The sequence below is a fragment of the Heloderma suspectum genome, chromosome 4 (assembly GCF_057233095.1).
Source record: "Heloderma suspectum isolate Gila_16-S chromosome 4, 16-S_ref, whole genome shotgun sequence".
NCBI classification, from domain to species: Eukaryota; Metazoa; Chordata; class Lepidosauria; order Squamata; family Helodermatidae; genus Heloderma; species Heloderma suspectum.
Window position 1 is genome coordinate 85132150 of NC_139461.1, and position 20298 is coordinate 85152447.

The 20298-nt window shown below is 42.8% G+C and overlaps 1 protein-coding gene across 2 annotated transcripts in view; it reads left to right on the forward strand.

Moving 5' to 3' along the window:
* The window catches only part of RALBP1 (ralA binding protein 1), a 34792-nt gene extending 14766 nt beyond the window's left edge, over positions 1-20026 (forward strand). For both annotated transcript variants that reach the window (XM_084849851.1, XM_084849850.1), the window contains 7 exons: positions 999-1348; positions 8396-8557; positions 10081-10212; positions 11238-11345; positions 12784-12905; positions 13358-13478; positions 17169-20026. In XM_084849851.1, coding sequence (XP_084705977.1) covers positions 999-1348; positions 8396-8557; positions 10081-10212; positions 11238-11345; positions 12784-12905; positions 13358-13478; positions 17169-17438 — 1265 coding nt within the window. In that variant the 3' untranslated portion in view covers positions 17439-20026. The remainder of the gene's footprint in view (positions 1-998; positions 1349-8395; positions 8558-10080; positions 10213-11237; positions 11346-12783; positions 12906-13357; positions 13479-17168) is intronic.
* The last annotated feature ends 272 nt before the right edge of the window (positions 20027-20298 follow it).

A 20298-nucleotide genomic window follows, 5' to 3' on the forward strand; every position in this document is an offset into this window, starting at 1 on the left:
TGGCAGTATGATATTGCTAGTTCTGTTCTTAATTCCTTTTCTGTTTATGCCCGGCATGGAATTTGCCTTTTCCACAGCAGCCACATCCTGGATTGATATTTTTTATCAAGCTGTCCACCACAGCCCCAAGATCTCTTCCTTGGTCAGTTACTGCCAGCTCAGATCCCACAAAAGTTACAAGCCTGAACTTTTTTTTACTACCCTGCTATGAGACTAGCAGCCTGTATTTCCATGCTGGCCACAGAGGAGGAATGGTCCCTCCTCCTGTTAGCAAGCTAGCAAAGGAGTTGCCTTCTACCATACTGAGTGTTGGAGGAGAGATGAAACAATCTGTTCCCCCTCTGCCAGGCAGCTGCATTTTGGGGTGGGGGTGCAGGGAGAGACTTCTTGTGCAACAAATTGTTACATACAAGACTATGTGGATACAGTGGATAACACACCAGAAGCATTGAGCCAATGACCTCCTGAAAGGAATATTTAGTTAGTAAGCTAAAGGGATGATCAAAAATCCTAAGCCTAAAAGTTATCATCCAGGTTACCTCTACTCTGTCTCCACCCCCTGCTGTTCTCATAAATTAGAGACTAGCCCTTCCTTCCTTCTGCTACACACACTTTTATTCTCCCTCCTTCCTCCATCCATGTTCACCCAATGGCCCGGTGTTTTGTGGTTTTACAAAATGAAGATAGCACCAAAGTCCAGTGTCTGAGCATTTTTCAGGGCAACTAGAAGAGCTTTCATTAGCTATTAAAGATCAAATCCTATGATACCTACCTAGGAGTAAGTCCCACTGAACTAACTTACTTCTGAGTAAGTGGGATTGTGCTGCTCAGTGGGATTTTGGTCTATATTTCTCCTGTAACGATTTGGTTTTGGCTGTTAGCTGTCTTGAGCCTCATAATTTAAAGATAAGATAACGGCTCTCTAAATTAAATACTGTAGATTTAGTTGAATTGTATTCTCAGAGGATTTTAAAAAATCATTCCGAATGTTTTTGAAGGAATTAAATCAAAGGTGGATGAGCTAAAAGCAGCGTATGACCGAGAAGAATCCCCCAACCTGGAGGAATATGAGCCCAATACTGTAGCCAGCTTGTTGAAACAGTATCTGCGTGAACTGCCTGAAAACGTGCTTACCAAAGAGCTGATGCCTCGCTTTGAAGATGCTTGTGGGAAGAGCCTGGAGGCTGAGAAATTACAGGAGTGCCAGCGTCTTCTGAAAGAGCTGCCCGAGTGTAACTTTCTCCTGATCTCCTGGCTGATTGTGCACATGGACCATGTCATTGCAAAGGAGCTGGAAACAAAGATGAACATCCAGAACATTTCCATAGTGCTCAGTCCAACAGTTCAGGTACATGTGCCAGCCAGCATATATTTAAGGTGCTTTTTGAAATGATTTTTTCAGAAATCACCCTGCTCATTCTGTTTGTCATGACTTGCCCAGAAGCCTATAGGCATATGTTGCAGTTCTGCTGCTGAAGCTAAGCGGGGCTGGAGACTGCTTGGGAACCATGAGGAAGCCATTCTGAGCTTTTCAGAGGGGATCTAAGTGTAATGAGCTGTGGCCCATGCCATCATAAGAGTTGGCAGGGACCAATAAGACAAATTCAATGGCCCCATGGCAGGACACATCGACACTCTTCCAGCTCCAACTCTTGGAATCCAGACCAGTGTGTCACCTTCAGAGAGCAGGTGCGCTACAAAGTGCTACCTGCAGAGCACATAGCTCCAGATGGCACACAGGCAAGTAAGCCAAGTCAGATGCTCCCATGCTAGGATGGGCTGTTAGTTCTCTAAATTAGAGCATTTCTGCTTAACAAAACTGAGTTTGACTTGTATGCCTTTCATTGCCTACCAAGTCTCTGAGACCTTGGAGCTTAAAACAGTCATCCTTTATTTTATATACGTAGTGTCCACTTTAATACCTTGGATGACTTTGATATCAGAGGCCATTATATATGGTATCTTGATAACAGATTAGGTAGAACTTTGGAACCCAACATTTTGGCCCAGAGAACTGGTTTCTTTTCTTTTTTTACATTAACTTTTAAAGCCTTTGGCCATGTAGGCATCGGGAAGAGGTGAGAAAACTTAGGTTGCAGTCCTAAACATACTTACTAGGGAATAATCCCCATTGAACATCGTGTGATCTCTGAATAAACATGCACAGGCCTGGACTGTTAGTTATATGGCAAGACATTACTAAACACTTGAATCAGAATTAAAATGGTTTTTTAACTGGCACTAGATTTGGGGTTCATGCTGGGGACTGACAGCTTACCAGTATGTTCCTTTTCATATCCCACCAAGAAGTCCCCATTTAAATAATTTAGAGTGGTGGGTAAGGATCAAATGCCTTTAGCACAAAAAGCAGCATTGGACTCAATGTAGCATCCAAAAGTCACAGCAAAACTTGCATATTTAGTTGCCTGATCTTTTAATGATATATCAGAATTGGTGACTGTATGGTGCTTACCTTGCAGTGTCCTTAATCTATAGCTGGTACACTTCAGAGGTGGAAAGCCAGAAAAGTACGTACATAAGCAGCATTGACTATTCAATAAAAAGCCCCAGAAGAGCCAAAACAATTTGCACCAGGAAGTGGTTATTTGGAAAGGTGTATAGGCAATTCTAACATGGTTTACTGTAACAAATGGTTAATTGAATTCAGATTTTAGGGTCCTTTAATTTCTTGGTAGCACTCAATTTAGCTGCTTCACCAGAGAAGGAGTCATTATGACATTCAGTTAGGTCAGTGGCAGCCATTAGATTTGCCTGCCTGGACTACTGGTGACATCAAAGGCGATCTAACTGATGACATAAAGGGAGGTGGGGCGGTCTGAATGCACTTGTTCGCGTAGAAATGATATTCAAAGGCTGTAAGCATCCAAACTTGGTATAAGAAATAAGTTGGAAAACAGGGAAATTTGTGATGTTAAAAACCTGCCTCCTAATCTCTTGAGTCTTGGGCAAGAATGATTCTTTACTGTCATATTGTTCAAATGTACTTCTAAAACTTAGAATACCAGAGACTTAAAAATAAAAGAAAAAATCAGGATTTTAAAAACATTAAAAACGCATGTAATGAGAGTGTTTTAAACATGCTAATGGTAGCCAGTGTCCAAACTCCAGTGCACGGTTATGTGCACCTAAGTTCCACTGAAATAATTGGGCTTAAGCACATATAACTCCCTCTGTTAGATAGTTGCTAGTAATGAACTGTAGAGCTCTGGTATCTTTCCAGAATGAGCATTGCAGTTTTTGTAATCTAGCTTTAATTTTATTAATGAACAATGATGCTGGCAGACCAGTTGGTTGAGTACTGTACAAAAGCTTCCAGATGAAAAAGCTGTGCAATTACTGTCATTAACTAAAGTCTTATGACAAAAATCAAATCATTTGATAGTGTTGTCCTACTATTCTTGGTTTACATATATTCTGTTGTGTCTATCAATTTAAATTATGCCCTGTTCAGAACTGGAGTCCAGGTAATGTTTCCTTCTTAAAGTCACTTTATGATTTTTATGTGATTCAATGGCAGTGTGTCCTTCTCGGCACGAGGATTAGGTAATGTTCTTTGATGTCTTTGCTTTGCCAGCTACGCTCTGCTCCATCTTCCTTCTTGACAGAGCCAACATAAATAAAGGCAACATGGTCATACCCTGTCAGGTCTAGTTGTGTATATAGGATTAAGGGATAAAGCATAATTAAAGTCAGGTCTTTTCAGACTCTAGAACCTCTCCAGATGTTACTAAGATAGTTAATCATCAAAGCAAATCAGGTTTCAAGACCATGAATGGTAGTAGCTCTTTTCAGTACTACAGCCAACTTCCCCACATTGTTAAATCTCCTGACAAGTGACTGGAAGATTTGGTTTGTTAGAAGACTCTATTATAAGTGAGGAGTTTTTTTAAAAGCATTAAAAAAAAAGAATCATGTCATCTTGTCAATGTGCAATCTGCTTCGTAACGCCTTTGTAAAGAGGATCACATTGCATTAAAGCTTTAGCTTAGGTGGAGATTCTGGAATTGTTACGCTTGACATTTTAAAAGCAAATAGTTTGCTTTGTGAGCCTTCTGACACAGTGGCTCGGCTTGAACATTACACTGAACTATAGTTTAGTAAATTGGGAATGAGCCTAACCTAGCCTCCCTTTTCTCCTCTCCTCCTGTTCAGCCAGTTTGGAAGGTTTTCCTTCCGCTTTTGATTAACTACAGCTTGTTTTGTCTGAACCCAGCAACTTGTGATTAATCTTAACTATGGTTAGTTTTTGAACAAGCCAGCTTCATAAACTACAGTTTGAAGTTGGCTTGTTTGAAACGAACCATAGTTAAGATTAACCACAAGTTGCCAGATTCGAATGGCACAGCAAGCTGTGGTTAATCGAAAGTTGAAGCTTCAACACTGTGCTGGAGGAGGAGTGGGGAGGCCAGGCTCATTCACATCTCACTAAACCATAGTTTAACATGACATCCACATGCAGCCATTGTGATTGTATATCTTGCAATTAACCCTTTTATCTGGGATATTTTCCAGTGCTCTAGACCAGGTGTGGCCAACTTGTGGCTCTCCAGATGTATTGGCTTACAACTCCCATCAGCCCTAGCCAATATAGCTAATGGTGAAGGATAATGGGAGCTGTAGGGCAAAACATCTGTCATCTGAATCTGGTAACTTGTGGTTAATCTTAACTATGGTTCATTTCAAACAAGCCAACTTTGAACTGTGGTTTATGAAGCAGGCTTGTTCAAAACTAATCATAGTTAGTTTGTTAGTTTGTTTGTTTGTTTGTTTATATCATTTCATTTCTATACCGCCCAATAGCCAAAGCTCTCTGGGCGGTTCACAAAAATTAAAACCAAACAGCACACAATAAAACAATTTAAAATATATAGAACATTAAAACCACAATATAACAATACAACGACAATAAAACCTAGTAGCAGTGCAGGAGTTTAAAATACAGATTTAAAACAGCAAAGATAAAAATTTAGAAAGCTAAAATGCTAAAATGCCTGGGAAAATAAAAAGGTCTTCATCTGGCGCTGAAAGGAATACAATGTAGGTGCCAGGCGAACCTCACTAGGGAGCTCATTCCAGAGCTGGGATGCCACAGCAGAAAAAGCCCTCCTCCTAGTAGCCACCCGCCTCACTTCCTTTGGCAGGGGCTCACAGAGAAGGGCCGCTGATGATGATCTTAAGGTCCGGGCAGGCACATATGGGAGGAGGCGATCCTTCAGGTAACCTGGCCCCAAGCCGTTAAGGGCTTTGAATGTTAATACCAGCACTTTGAATCGGGCCTGGAAATGGACTGGCAGCCAGTGCAGCTGGAAAAGTACTGGCGTAATATGAGCTCGCAGGCCAGTCCCTGTTAACAATCTTGCTGCCCTATTTGGACCAGCTGAAGTTTCCGGGCCATTTTCAAAGGCAGCCCCACGTATAACGCATTGCAGTAATCCAGACGAGAAGTTATCAGAGCATGGATAACTGTAGCTAGGCTATCTCTGTCCAGATAAGGGCGTAGTTGGTATACCAGCCTAAGCTGATAAAAAGTGCTCCGTGCCACTGAGTTCACCTGTGCCTCAAGTGACAGTTCTGGATCCAAGAGCACCCCCAAACTACGAACGTGATCCTTTAAGGGGAGTGCAATCCCCTCCAGAACAGGCTTAATATCACCTAGCCGGGCAGACGAACCACCCACTAACAGTATCTCCATCTTGTCTGGACTGAGTTTCAGTTCATTAGCCCTCATCCAGTCCATTACCGTGCCCAGGCACTGATTCAGAACAGCCACTGCCTCACCTGGTTTTGATGAGAAAGAGAAGTAGAGCTGGGTGTCATCCGCATATTGATGGCACCTCAGCCCACACCTCTGGATAACCTCCCCCAGCGGTTTCATGTAGATGTTAAACAGTATGGGGGATAAAATAGAGCCCTGTGGAACCCCATGGCACAATTGCCATGGCACAGAGCAGTAATCCCCCAGCACCACCTTCTGGAATCGGCCATCCAAGTAGGAGCGGAACCACTGTAGTGCAGTGCCTCCAACTCCCAGCCCAGACAACCTATCCAGAAGGATACCATGGTCGATGGTATCGAAAGCCGCTGAGAGGTCCAGAAGAATCAACAAGGTCACACTCCCCCTGACCCTCTCCCGTCAGAGGTCATCCCACAGGGCGACCAAGGCAGTTTCCGTTCCAAAACCAGGCCTGAAGCCCGACTGAAATGGATCTAGATAATCCATTTCATTCAAGAGTGCCTGGAGCTGTCCTACAACCACCCGCTCAAGCACCTTGCCCAGGAAGGGGATGTTGGCCACTGGCCTATAATGGTTAACATCCTCTGGGTCCAGGTTAGGCTTTTTCAGGAGTGGTCTAATTACTGCCTCTTTTAAAGCGGCAGGCACCACCCCCTCTCTCAAGGAGAAATTTACAACTTCCTGGGCCCACAATTTATTAAGTTCAGACAAAACATCTGGAAGGCCACAAGTTACCCACCCCTGTTCTAGACTAACAAAGTCTGCTTTAAATAAAATGTATAGTGACACTGAATCTTTCTAAAAAACCTGCTCTTAATCATGTTTATAAAGCTTTTGGGAACTGACCAGACAAGTCTGTGGTTTCTATTATGTAAGGAAGTGGCAGTGTTCAGACATCATGCTAAGCCATAATGGTTAGCATTTTTGAGCTAACCATGGTGGCTTAGCATGATGTCTGAATGGTGTTTGTCCCAACCATGGTGGTTTACTGATCATGGACTAACCACACTCACTAACCACTTGCTGCAACATGGTTAGTAGCCCTAACCATGGCTTAGCATGATGTCTGAACAGGCCCCTGTGGTTAACTGAGTGCTACCATAGAGCTCCATGGCAAGAGTGGCCGAAATCAGCCTAGCTTCTCCTGCCAGTGATCCAGATCTCCATGGTCAAAATCTGCCTGGCAACACATGATGTGGCAGCTGAGAGCCAACCTCCTCACTCTCCATCCCTGCCCACAGTACAAAAATTGGACAAGTGCAGGGGAAGAAAAGATGTTTTTGATCCCATGCTGCTGTTATTGGCACAGTGACCTTGAGCACTTAGCACTCCCAGACACGAGCACCTGTGTCTGCTGCAATAAGGGAAAACATCCCCACCTGCCTGGCAGCTGGCTAAGCAGCACCATCCCTGCCTCAAACGAAGCCCCTACTCCCAAACTTGCACCCCTAGCCCCTGTGAAATGATCTCCCTTGGCTGCTGCAGCACCGAGCCATTGGTTGCCGCTGCAGCACTCGGCACCAAAATGGCTGCCTGCAGCAGCTTCCTCTGCTGAGGCCCCAAAATGGCTGCCTGCAGCAGCTTCCTCTGCTGAGGCAGCTGGGATGCATGGTGGCCTGTTCAGAGGACTGTGGAGTTTAGTGGTAACCATGGTGGTTAGTGAGTGGTTAGGCTTACCATGCTATGGGCCGTGGTTACCTGCACATGTGGCATGAGCTCTCACAGTTGTTAGCGCTAACCACCATGCACCATGGTGTATCTGAACAGGTCCAGCGAAATTAGTGTATTGTAATGGGTTAGGGTTAGGTCTTCATAGGTGTGTATTCAACATGTTAAATATCCATATCAGTTTAGAGAAAAATGTTCAACAGTAGTCGGCGTGGCCTAGATAACATACATCCAGTGGGAAGAAGGACAGATGTCAGAAAAGGTCTTGCAGGTTTCTTTTCTTGGCTCTACCGCTCTCCTAGAAACGTGCACGAAAAGGCCCTTGACTTCATTACAGAATCCTCCACTCACCAGTTGTGTAGAGATGAACTCAGACATTCCAGATCATGTTGCACTATGACCTGGGAGAAAGTGTGGTGCAAAAAGGGACATGCAGAACAGAGTGCTCCATATTATTCACACAAGCAAGTCAAACCATACCTTAAAGGAGAAAGAAAAAACAAAACTGCAAGAGCACTTGTTTAATCTTAACTGGACGGAAATTGCTTTCCAGCCCCCAAGACAAACGGTCAGATCCCAAAGCTCGAACAAAACATCTTGAGGATCTAAGCCTTCGTAGTTGTAGAGACAGCGAATTTGGAACTTATTTCCTGTTTGCTAACTGTTGCAAATAGAGTAACATGTCAGCTATTGTTTTATTCTTTTCAGATAATTGTGTGCTTAATGAGGGAAAAGTACAAAAACGGGATAGCCAAAAAGATCTTAGCATGACTACACTTGAGCAGCAGATGATTTCAGACTCTCTGAATCGTCATCTTGGTCAGAAAGTTCAAACATTATTTTCAGAAGGTGAAGAAAATGCTTGTACATGTTAAATTTTTTTAGAATTATTTGGCATACATAGCGTAGATGTTAGCAGAAGGTTTGGACATCTCTCTCTAAAGTGGTACTGTGACTGTTATGTCTTCTCAGATCAGCAACCGTGTCCTGTATATGTTTTTCACTCATGTCCAAGAGTTCTTTGGAAGTGTGGTTCTAAAACCGGTGACAAAGCCCCTTCGCTGGTCTAATATGGCAACTATGCCAGCATTGCCAGAAACACCGGAAAGCATCAAAGAAGAAATCAGAAGACAGGTTGGTCTTCATCTGAAATCCATCCTTGTTCTGTTGACATTTGTCTTGATTGAAGCAATTATGAAGTTCCAGTTCTCTCATAACTGATGTGTGTCAGCTTTTTTAATGCTTTATTATTATTCTAAACTCCACATTATACATCTAATACTGAATATAATATGAACTAAATGGTATACAGCCAGCAAGAAAATACTTAACTATGTAACTTTTTGTTTGAGGAACGGGCAGTCTTATAAACTCTTGTTAGTTTTGTCAGTTCTGCAATTCAGCAAACTTCTGTTAACCATTCTCTAAGTGAGGGGGTGGAGGTGCTTCTCCACTTTTGAGCTACCAAAAGTTTTGCAGCGATTAGTGGGTTTCAAATTAACTCTTTGTGGTAGCTTTTAATTTTAAGAAGCATTCATTCTAGGATTTTTTTAAAAAAACATTTGATTTAAGAGAAGAATTAAGGCTGTTATGGGTTTCACTTATGCTCCAAAAAGCATGGTCATGTTAAATACATGGTGCTCACTTACATAACGAGCAGTATCCAGTGTGATGGAGAAAACCCATCCTGCCAGCAAGCACTATTGGCATTATGCTAGAGGTCATTTATGCTCCCACAGCATAATTTATGTTAGCAGTAGAGTCACATTGGATATTACTCATGATGTAAGTGATTTATGTTAGTGGTGGTGTCACATTGGATACTGCCCATTGTGCTCACTTATTACTTAGTCCCACTGCACTCAAAGGTTTCCTTGATCTTTCAGCTCTGATTGTATTCCTCTCCAGATTGGGGGCAATACTGAAACTGAGGACAAATTTCAGGATAATATTGATTTGATAAGGAATAGATTTTGGTTTTAAGAGCGAATGTGATACACCTTCACAACAGAGCTGCTCCTACAATTCCTATAATAAAACAGATAGTGGGAAAGAGACAGGAGTTCAAGGCCATCCTGATTTTTGGACTAGCCAAAATAAAAGATGCGAATAAAGGGACCTCAGGTACCTGAGGTAAAAAAGCAGCTTCAGAGTCAAGGTTTCGAGGAAGTCCTTTTGCATTAAAATATAGTCAAAATAGAAGTACCTTGTTGGAGTACAAAAGAAAATATTTTCAGAATCTTGAATTGAGAAGATGGGTTAGAAAAATGAATTGATCACATTCTTGGCGAGGAGGTAGTCTCAGTAGATTTAACACCTATAAATACTTCCTTGAATTAAGAATTCTAAATATCTTCTTGCTATGTTCGTTTCATAATTGCCAGTCTTCGTGTCATTCAGAGAAGAATGCCTCCAAGATTTCCTAATATATAATGTTTGCTTCCTAGAGCCGGATCTGTTGTAGCATCACAGGAAAGCTCTTTTGAACTATTATGGAGGATGACTTTGATGCCGAGTGAAATACTTGATTTCTCCAGTGAGATCCAAGTGTTCCGTTGCAGTCTTATGTTCCATTTGTTGGAGATAAAACTGAGAGGGGTGTTTTTAAGCCTAGAAAGTGAATCAAATTGCTAAATCTGGTGTTCTTGTTTTACTAGGAGTTCCTTTTGAACTGTTTGCACCGAGACCTACAGGTGGGGATCAAAGACTTATCCAAAGAGGAGAGATTATGGGAAGTGCAAAGAATTTTGACTGCTCTCAAAAGGAAGCTAAGAGAAGCTAAAAGACAAGTAAGTTCCTTTGTATTTTACTTTTGGAACTCACAAAGATTGGGAAGAAAGCTGCCTTTTTTCTCTTTAGCTGAGGTGATGGAAACATGGCTTACCATAGTTGTACCTAAAGTAGCATACTATTCCGGATAGGGGAAGTAGAGCTGTCCAGTCCTCCCTTTTCTACTAGGGAGGTTTTTCCCTGAGTGCAGTGCAGGATTGTGGGGATCTGATCTTTATCATTCTGATGGATCAAAATATCCCACACCATGCTGTGTGCTGCTCTCCCCTCTCCTTTTTTTTAAGAGACTCACTTTCACCTGGCAGTGCAGCACAGGCGCTTTTGGTTAATGCTCCATCAAAGGGAGGAGATTAAAAACTACAAAGCAGCTCGCCAGGGCTTGAATTCTGGGACCTGAGTGAGGCTCCCTATGGTTATCACCTCCTTGTTGGGAGTCCTTGTGCCCTGTATAATGAATGGCCTGGTGTAGCAGCTTAGAACCTGATACGCTAAAATAGTGGAGTCCTGAGAACTCAGTAGTTATGCTTTCGCTTCTGCTGGGTAGGCAACAACCTATTGTGCCGGGTGACTTGTCCTTCCCTCGAGGAAGCTTTGGGTTTCTATCAGTTTTACAGTTCAGGGGTCTGACCTCTTGCCATGGCTACCTTTCAGCCTTCTCTTTTATTTACCTTGTGTTGTATCAGGCATTGCCTCTGTGTGCTTAATCAGTCTGTGGTCAGATATGCAGAAGTGTCTCAAATTGCCATCATGCATAGATCAGCTTATCTTTCTGCTAGTGAGAACCCACAGTCTGCTTGTTCCTAGAAAATTGGAAGCAGCTGCACTAATTTAACCACTCTCTGCCCTAGAAAGGACAACAAGTGTTTAATATGACCAACTAATGGTGTTCTAGGAAGTTTGAAATACCTTTAGATGTTTTTTCAGTGAGGCACAAAAACTCCATGAGATGCTATTTAAATACCGTTGCATTTAACCATGTGCTTCTGTGTGGCAGCAGCCATTAATCAAGATTTTTCCAATGCAGGAATGTGAAACAAAGATTGCGCGAGAGATTGCCAGCCTTTCAAAGGAGGATGTTTCCAAAGAGGAAATGAATGAGAATGAAGAGGTTATTAATATTCTGCTCGCTCAGGTAGTTCCTGTTGTTAATCATACTTACTTTGATTCTTTTTCCTTTTTGCCATTCGTTTGAGCATTGCCCAAATAGATAGAAACATGTTCATATTTGAAAGAGATCTGTTCCTGTTACTGGTGCAGCTATAGGTTAACATTTATTTTAAATAATGTGCCTGCATCTAAATTGACTTTCTTGGCCACCTGAAAAGCTTGGGAGAGGTGGTTAGAAAGATGTCAAATTTGGTCCCAGTCCCTCTCATAATTACTCTCTTTCCAGTGGTCCTGGGCACGTGATGGGTCTCTTGTGTCAATTCCAAATGTGGCTGAGATCATTTTTTTAAATCTCAAAACAGCCCCTTCTTAACTCAGTCCTCTGGGATCAGTACAGTTTAGGAGCTGAGGGGCAAGACTCCAGGCGGCTTGTGATTTCAACCACTAGCTTATGAGTTAACAAAGTTGGTACATGTAAACAAATCTTAAATATTGTTTGTCTAGGATAACACGCGTCCCTTGAAACAGGCACTAATTGGATGCATTGAATGAATTCCTGTCGTCCAGTCATCCCCTCTCTCTTTGCCGCTACTCTGCAGACTCACTGGCCATCCCTGCTAATGTTCTTGTTCTTTAGCTTGTTCATTAGAACGTTCCCTTGCCATTCTGTACTCTCCTCAGTTTTCCCCTGTTTCCAATCACATACTCCTCAGGTGCCTCAGAAACACCAGCCTCCCATACATTCCTTCTGCCCCATTCTTCCTTTGTCCCACTCTATTCCCCCATCCACCAAAAAAGGTGCAGTCTAACGCAGGGTTACCTACATTTTGCAGCCATAATAAGTCAAGCAAAACCATACAGTACAACTCCAAACGCAGGGTTTCTGTGAAATATACTGACTTAGATTTTTTCATTGGCGCGAAGAGCATTCAAGAGGTAAAGACTCGGGGTGGGTGGATGGGGAATTAACTGCATAAAAGCTGTAGCTGCATTCATCTGTTTTTGTACATTAAAGATCAAACAGAAAAAGGTGCTTCCTCCTATGTGGATGTGTGATAAATGCCTCAGTCAAGAAGAGTAGACATAGAATCATAGGGTTGGAAGGGGCCTACAAGACCATGGAGTCCAACCCCCTGCTCAGTGCAGGAAGCCTGATTGCCAGGTGGTCTCCCATCCAAGTACTAACCAGGGCTGACTCTGCTTAGCTTACAAGATCAGACAAGATCAGGCACATCCAGCATGGAGAGATGTCTTTGTACCGTGAGGCATTATACTCCCCAACCCCACTCAAATCACAACACATTAACATCCCTTCCCCTCATCCCCTTCTACCCAACTGCATCCCAAGCTATATTTTATGTTTTTGGTTGAGAGAGAAAATAAGCCCAGGATTGGGGCTAGTGATTGCAGCATAATATCCCTCATCAGGGGACCCACTGAAATAATCTAATTACCTTTTGCAGGAGAATGAGATTTTGACAGAACAGGAAGAGCTGCTGGCAATGGAACAGTTTTTGCGCCGACAAATTGCCACCGAGAAGGAGGAGATAGATCGCCTCCGAGCAGAAATAGCTGAAATGCAAAGGTAACACAACTTTTGTCTGATCAGACTTCACCTTTGACTTTTAAACCAACATTTTTTAAAAAATCATTCAAATTCTATTTCCACTGAAGTTCAGTTGAAGGACGATTACATTATACCCTCTGTCTAATTCCTGCTACATCATCCTAACATGCTTGAACCTAACTGAAATCCAGTAGTTTTACTAACCCCATCGACAGAAACTGTTGTGTGCTTTTGTCGCTCTGAAAGTAGCTCTGACCCACTGGGTAAACTAACTCCTTGAGAAGAAGGATACTTTGTAACTGTAGTACCTTGAAAGTTTATGTTAACATATAGTTACTTTTCAGAGTTCACTTAAGCACATGCAGTTGTGCTTCAGATTGTGTCCATTACGTGAAGATCCTTGGAGAATGTTGTATAATGGATGAGGCCAACAGTGATAAATGCTAGAAATCTGTGCTTGTACATTTTAGTCGCCAGCATGGTCGAAGTGAAACTGAAGAATATTCTTCTGAGAGTGAGAGCGAGAGTGAAGATGAGGAAGAGCTACAGATAATCTTGGAAGATTTACAAAGGCAGAATGAAGAACTGGAGGTGAGACTGCTTTCTTGCATACTATGTATTCATTTAACTTTTTGTAGAACTGGGGGAGGTGTAATCAGGAGGAGAAGATTTGTAGGGCTGTCTCATAGCATTTATTTATGTATTCATTATGTTTCTATACTGCCCAATAGCTGAAGCTCTCTAAGTGGTGATGATGGAGCAGTTTTTCTGTTGTTGCTGCTCCAGAACAGCCTTCCTGGACCTGTTGCCTGCCAAATGTTCTTGATTACAACTCCCAGCATTCCCAGCCATTAGCTATGCTGGTTTGGGCTGATGGAAGTTGAAGTCTAAAACATCTGGAGGGCACAAGGTAGGGGAAGGCTGCTCCAGAGGATAGGATCAAACCAATGGGTTCAAATTACAAGGAAAAAGGATTTCAACTAAACATTCGGAAGAGCTGCCTGGATAGCGCCCAACTGTGCCCCAGGGCTAGTGCCATCGTTGCACTAGCATAAGCCAACCTTTGTACGGCATAATGAGCGGTTGCTAGGGCGATGGCAAAAAGTGTCAATTTGCTGCTGAAGTTCGGTGCTGGCACAGTTGGATACTACCCCCTGATATTAACTGCTGTTCAGCTGTGGAACAGAGTGCTTCAGGGGATGGTAGACTCTCCTTTGACATCAGAGGTTTTCACGCAGAGGCTGGATGGCCACCTATTAGCAATGCTGTAGCAGCACATTTTCCACATAGGCAGTGGGGTAAATGAGATGGTCTTTGAGCTCCCTTTCAACTCTGTGATTTTTGAGAATGTGTGATGTCTGTGTTCTGGCTACGCAACCTCAAATGGGGCTTCTTCCCTCAGACTGCAATCCTATACCTACTTGCCTGGGATTAAACCCCATTACTTCTGAGTAAAAGTGGAGAGAGTTGCACCATTTATGCCATTTCTGTTGATAGCTTTCTGATTGGTTAAAACTTTTCCAAGAATGGTAATTTTACCATTAAATATTTAATAAGTTTACAGTTAGAAATGTGACTGAAATGTTAAAGGAAAATACAATGTTTTGAATCTTAATTATAGCCTCATATTTCACAGGCATGAGTTGATTTTAATTGAAAATGTCTTGAATATGTATTGTGCTGTACGGATACCTACAGCATAGGCATTAAAAAAAAAAAAAACTTTTTGAGTAGTGGAAGAAACTGTTCTTTTCTCATTTCCACCGGTTTTACTTGGAAAAAGAAAAAAAATAGAACTTGGAGCAATATTGGTTTTGTCAAGACTAGTGATACATTACAATTGAATCAGTGCTCAGCTAGTTTCCCAAATATAGAATAGATATTTTCAAATGTTGAACATGTCTCCAAAGCAAAGAAACATGCTTCGTCATTTTACTGTGTTTTACAGTAACTGCAATATTGTATATAACTTAATAAAAGAAGTTTGAAAAAAGAAACAAAAATGTGGCATGGTGGGCATTTACAATTTAAGCACTGAATTATTATATAGTACTATATGCACCATGTATATGTGGCAGATTAAGTGTGTGGTATTTAAACAGTCTTTATTGTTTTTGCCCTTGCACAGACATTTTATAAATGGAGAGAGACTAGCCTTATGCCCCACAGTGAGTCCATGGTTGTTGGCACTTGAACAGAGATGTTCCACATACAACCCCAGTCGCAGCAGTCAGCACTGGCTCTTGTACTGATATTGCCCACAAAGTTTACCTTTTTATTTCAGAACCATAACTATGTTTCTGAACTTTCTTCTGCCTTTGATAAACACACTTTGAAAATGAGACTACCATTGAACTCTGTGCAGTAGACTCCAGTCTCCCATGCAATGAAAGAGCTGTAATTAAGAAAACCCTGAAGATGTTCCTGTCTTAAGTTAGGACTAAGCTGTTTCCTACAGTGTAGAAAAGCTGTCCCCCCTGCCCCCCCAGTAATAAAAACTGCACTGGCAAATACCTTGCCAACCCTGATCCTTTCCTCCCATCGAGGAAGGATGGTCAGCTCCAGGTTTTTGTGGGTTCCCTGGGCAAGAAGCTGATGGATTGATATTTAAAGTATTTGCATCCTGCTCCTCAGCCAAAAAGGTTTCCAGAGTGGCTTATATATAATCAGTAAAACAAGACAGTCCCTGCCTACAGGCTTACAATCTAAAAAGACATGACACATAAAGAAAAAGGATGAGGAGGGAAGAGGAGAAAAATATAAGTCTTCCAGTAGGGTTAGTGGAATGGCCATGCTTCCTCTCTCATCTCCCTCAATACAGTCTGCTGGAATGGCTGCTGGTGGTGGCAGGTGAGGCGTTGAAGTGCATCTCCCTCCCGTTCTGAAAGCTTGCCTTCTCCCCGATACATAATGCACCTCCCCTGCTGGTCTTCCAAGTGCTGGAAAGGAAGTTTCATGATCTCATGAGATGGGGTAGGGACTCTGACTGGATGCAATAGATAGAGGATTGAGCCGAGGTAGAGGCTTCCTCTTCCAGTGGAAACATGCAGCTTGCATTGTTTCTTCAGTCGTTAATCCAGCATTCCCACTGGTCTCCCAAGTGCCTGGAGACCAGTAGGAAGAGTGGATTGGGATTGTGCCATGGAGCTGGCCCCATTGGCCCTTCAAATATCCATGTAGGCCACAGGCAACTGCCTGAATGAGAGAGGACTTACGGGGGGCACTTATGTCGTTGGTTAGGACAATACATTTCCAAAACCTCAGCCATGTGAATAGCAGCTAGTTTTTTTTATTAATGGTGACCAAGCTTTAAGGCATGCAAAGCTAATCTGCCCTCCAAATGAGACTGAGCACACCTAATTCTGGTGTAAGCATCAATACAGTAGAGCAGATTAGATTAACAGTCGCACAGAAACTGACCTACTTGAAGAGCTTACCAAAAATAAAATTAGAGGAATTCAACTCCTTGAAATTGACATTTCGACAAAAATGTTTGATGCCCAAAGAGCCTTCTGCGTAGCCCTTTAAGAGGGTTCAGCGTCATAACACTATCTCAGCCATCCTTATAACAATCTGAAAGTTAGTTCAGTATTATTACCCCTGTATTGCAGCTGGAAGGGTGAGGCAGAGCGAGAATGGCGTAACAAAGTCCACGTAGTCTGCAATCCTGTATTCGCCTTCCTGGGAATAAGCCCCATAGAACTCAGTGGGAGGTAGGTATAGGGTTGCACTGCTCGTGAGATAGTGGCCAGGCCAAGTTTTGAACTGCAGACTTCCACTTCATACTCTGCACCACATCACCTTAGTTTTTTAAATATTTTACAGAGGCACAGAACTTCGGAATAAGTGTAAAAACCCCTGAATAAACAAACCATTTTAGAAATATTAAAACATAATTTTCCAGCAAGCAGGAGAGAGTGGGGAGGGGGGCAGTGGCAGCTGGTGGCTCTGCGAAGCACTGGGCGTTCTCACTGGTGCCTGGAGCAGATTCACCACCCCACTGATGTTGGAGCCACCAGCCTCCCCTGCCGGGGGGGGGGGTTAGGAGTGTTTTGTGTTGCTGCTTATTCTGTGGTTGTCATAAATTCCAGTTCCTCCTAGGGCTGGATTTTCCATGTGCCTCATTCTAATATTTTACTCTCACATCTTGCATGAATGTACTTGTTTCCCTTCCAAGGAGAAGCTGCATTGAGTGATACCCTATTAATGATTCCTTAGCCGCATGAGTAGCTGTTTGCGTGTAACTGAAGTGACCCTTTCCCCCCCTTGTGCTGCATAAAGATTAAGAACAACCATCTGAACCAGGCGATTCATGAGGAGCGTGAGGCCATCATTGAACTGCGAGTGCAGCTTCGGCTGTTGCAGATGCAGCGAGCCAAATCGGAGCAGCAGGTGCAGGAAGAAGAGGAGCTGGAAAAATGGGGAGGCACATCGCAGCCACTGCCAAGAGAAGTTGTCTCGGAGACAAGACCAGCAAAAGAGCAGCCAAAAGCAATCAAGGAGCCAGTGAAGCCATCACCAAGCAAGGACAGAAAGGAAACTCCAATTTAATTGGATTCCTGAGATATTCAGGAGCTCTCCTGGGCAAAGCCAGGACCGTGCAACTTACTGTAAATCTGAGGCATGTATATTCTGTAAATATTTTGTCTTTTACACCCTGGAGACATTTTGTCTCCTTCCTACTTGTGGCTTCTGCCTATCAGGCTCAGGTTACTTGGAAGGACATGGGCAGGAGGGTGCAGCAGAGCAGGTCCTTGGCCGTGTCAGACATTGGCTTCAGGTGACCTTCAGTGATTCAGTGGAGGTTTATTTTAAAGCACCTAGTTACTCACTCTGCAGCAGTCTTGGAAATAATGCATGAGAGTATCTCCCCATGGGCTGCTTCACACATGACACTCGCTAGACAGGTGTTGGAAAAAACACATACCAAGCCAGACATTTAGCAACTGGTAGTCGTTGGTAACTAGGAATTCCGTGCAGGCAAGTGAGCAGGCGGGGCAGGAGGGATGGATTACTTTGTCCATCCAGTGCCGGTCCACTTCATTTCCATGCTAGCTGTGCAGAATGAAAGGCCCCTTTCTCCGCAGCCAGCATGGAAACCAAGCGGGCCAACAGAAGAGGGACAGATTGCTCCTTCCCTTCTCCACTTCACGGAAGGCATCCCCCCCACCCCCCGCCTGCCAATAGGGTAGTAGCCTGCAGTTTCATGCTGGCCACGGAGAAGGGGGCTTCCTCTTCAGCCAGATGGGAATGTGAGCTACTGGCCTCTTACCAGTTCAGTAACTTCTATGGATTTATTTACAAGGCAGCACATACGTGTGTGTCACATGCAGATCGTGCTTGTGTCTATTTTGCTGTGTGCAGACATGTTGGGGAGTCACAACTGGCAGCAGCAAAACAGATATGAATGCAACTATGATCCATAGTGGTCATGCTTTTCTCATGTAGATAAAACAACCTGTGTGAACTGGCTCTTGGCTGATAATTGCGAGATCCAACTCATTGCCATATGCTACTTGCTTTGTGAATTACTTTGCTCACATTCATTGTAATTTCTGCTTTTACTCACTTTTGCTTGTGCCTTTTGGTAACAGAGGAGCTTTATAAAGTAGATTTGTCCTGAGCAGGTGGAACAAGTGCAAGACATTCGTTATTTAACACTTTCACTTTCTTATGCGACATGTTTTAAAAACTGTATGAAAGTACATGTAAAATTAAAAATTAATAAGCCTATCCCTGTAAATGAAAGTTGTCCACTAGGAGCTGTTGAACCTTGGCAATGCACTTAATTATCGGATTGATTCACAGGGGAATGTCAAATTACTTAGCAGTGGGAATACAAGCACCATGTATAGGAAACAGCCTCTTAATGCAGACTAAACTTCATTTCTTCTCTTTTTTTTTCAAAGTTGACTCCTATAATAGATAAACTTGTGTGGATAATGCTTTGGTGATAGCCAGCCAAAAATTTGTAGACATAAGACTGTACAGGGGCTCCAAGTTTGGGAAAGGGTCAGAGCTTATTTTTGTTGCACTGTTCTTTCACAGTGCTGACAGCACTTAAAGTACAGTACAACCCAAAAGAGCTCCAGCCTCTGTCCCAAGCATGAAGCTAGGCTGGATGCCATCCACCCCAGCTGCCATCATGAATATGCTTGAGTAGCACTGAGTTTGGGAGAGCGCTCCAGTGACGCTCCAGTAGGTGCACTGTGCCTCTGATGCTCAGGATGTTGAAGTGTGGCATGACACAAATAAGTGCTCACCCATTTTTCAAGCTTAGAGTTGGAAAGGAAATGGTTGATCATCCCCTACAGTCATTCAGTGTGTCTGAGGTTCTTGGAGCACCTTTGGAGTATAGTACGACTGGTAGACCAAGCCCCCACTTCCAGGCTCAGAGTAAGGGTTGTGGCTCATCATGCTTTCTAAAAGGTAATGTGATACTGTGGTTGAGCATATCTGCAAACTTCTGGCTGATGAAAAATGGTGTTCCATATGGCTTGCTCACAGAAAGATGTCTACCTTAAGTAGGTGATGTATCTTTCTGTGTACAGAGGTTCAAGCTATTCAAGTGTTCTTAAAAGAGCTGGCCCAAGGGATTGATGGAGATCAGGGTTCAGCTGCCCTGTGCTTGATTATTGTTGCCAGCATTGAAGTGTTAGTGTAGTTTTGGTGTTTCAGCGGCAACCATTTTTAAACACCCAGTTTAATTGAACTCGTCTCAATAATATTGAATGGAACTCCACCGGGTGCTTGTAGCTTATTTAGTTTCTAGTCTGCATATTTATTTTTTGATGTATTTGTTTTCTTTGCATATTGCACTGTTGTGAATCATTGGCCATGATTTGATTTTTGTGCAAATAACACTGAGATATGTTACAGAGAACAGCATTTTTTTTTTTTTTATCTTGGAAGAGAATTATTCATGGAGACCGGTTGGATGTGTGTGTAAAAGCATTTTCCTTGGCCTGTTACATACCTTTTATATTTTCTTGCAGTATTTCAACTTTTTTTTTAATTCACACTAATTTCGATTGTCAAACTTTTATATAATCAATGTTCAAGCAAATCTCTTGCTGACAGTTACCTTATATTTTGTCAAGACCATGTTAATCAAGTAAATAAATTCAACATCCATCTGCAAATGGTTTTATTTAACTTCAGAAAACACCAAATATACTAGCACCCCAAGTAAGTCTAGTTTCTTTGGCCCACATCCAGACATCCTCATTCACTGTAATGGTTGATCGCATCTTGAGAGGTAGGAGTGGTTGGGTTGCCTAGATTTTCTCTCTAGGTTCCGTGGTGCCACTCCAAACAACTGGGTTACACTCCACTGCTCAGCACGAGAGCCTGCCATGTATCGAAGAAAAAAAGACACCCCCATGTCCTTGGAGTGTTCTGTCCTTTCCTG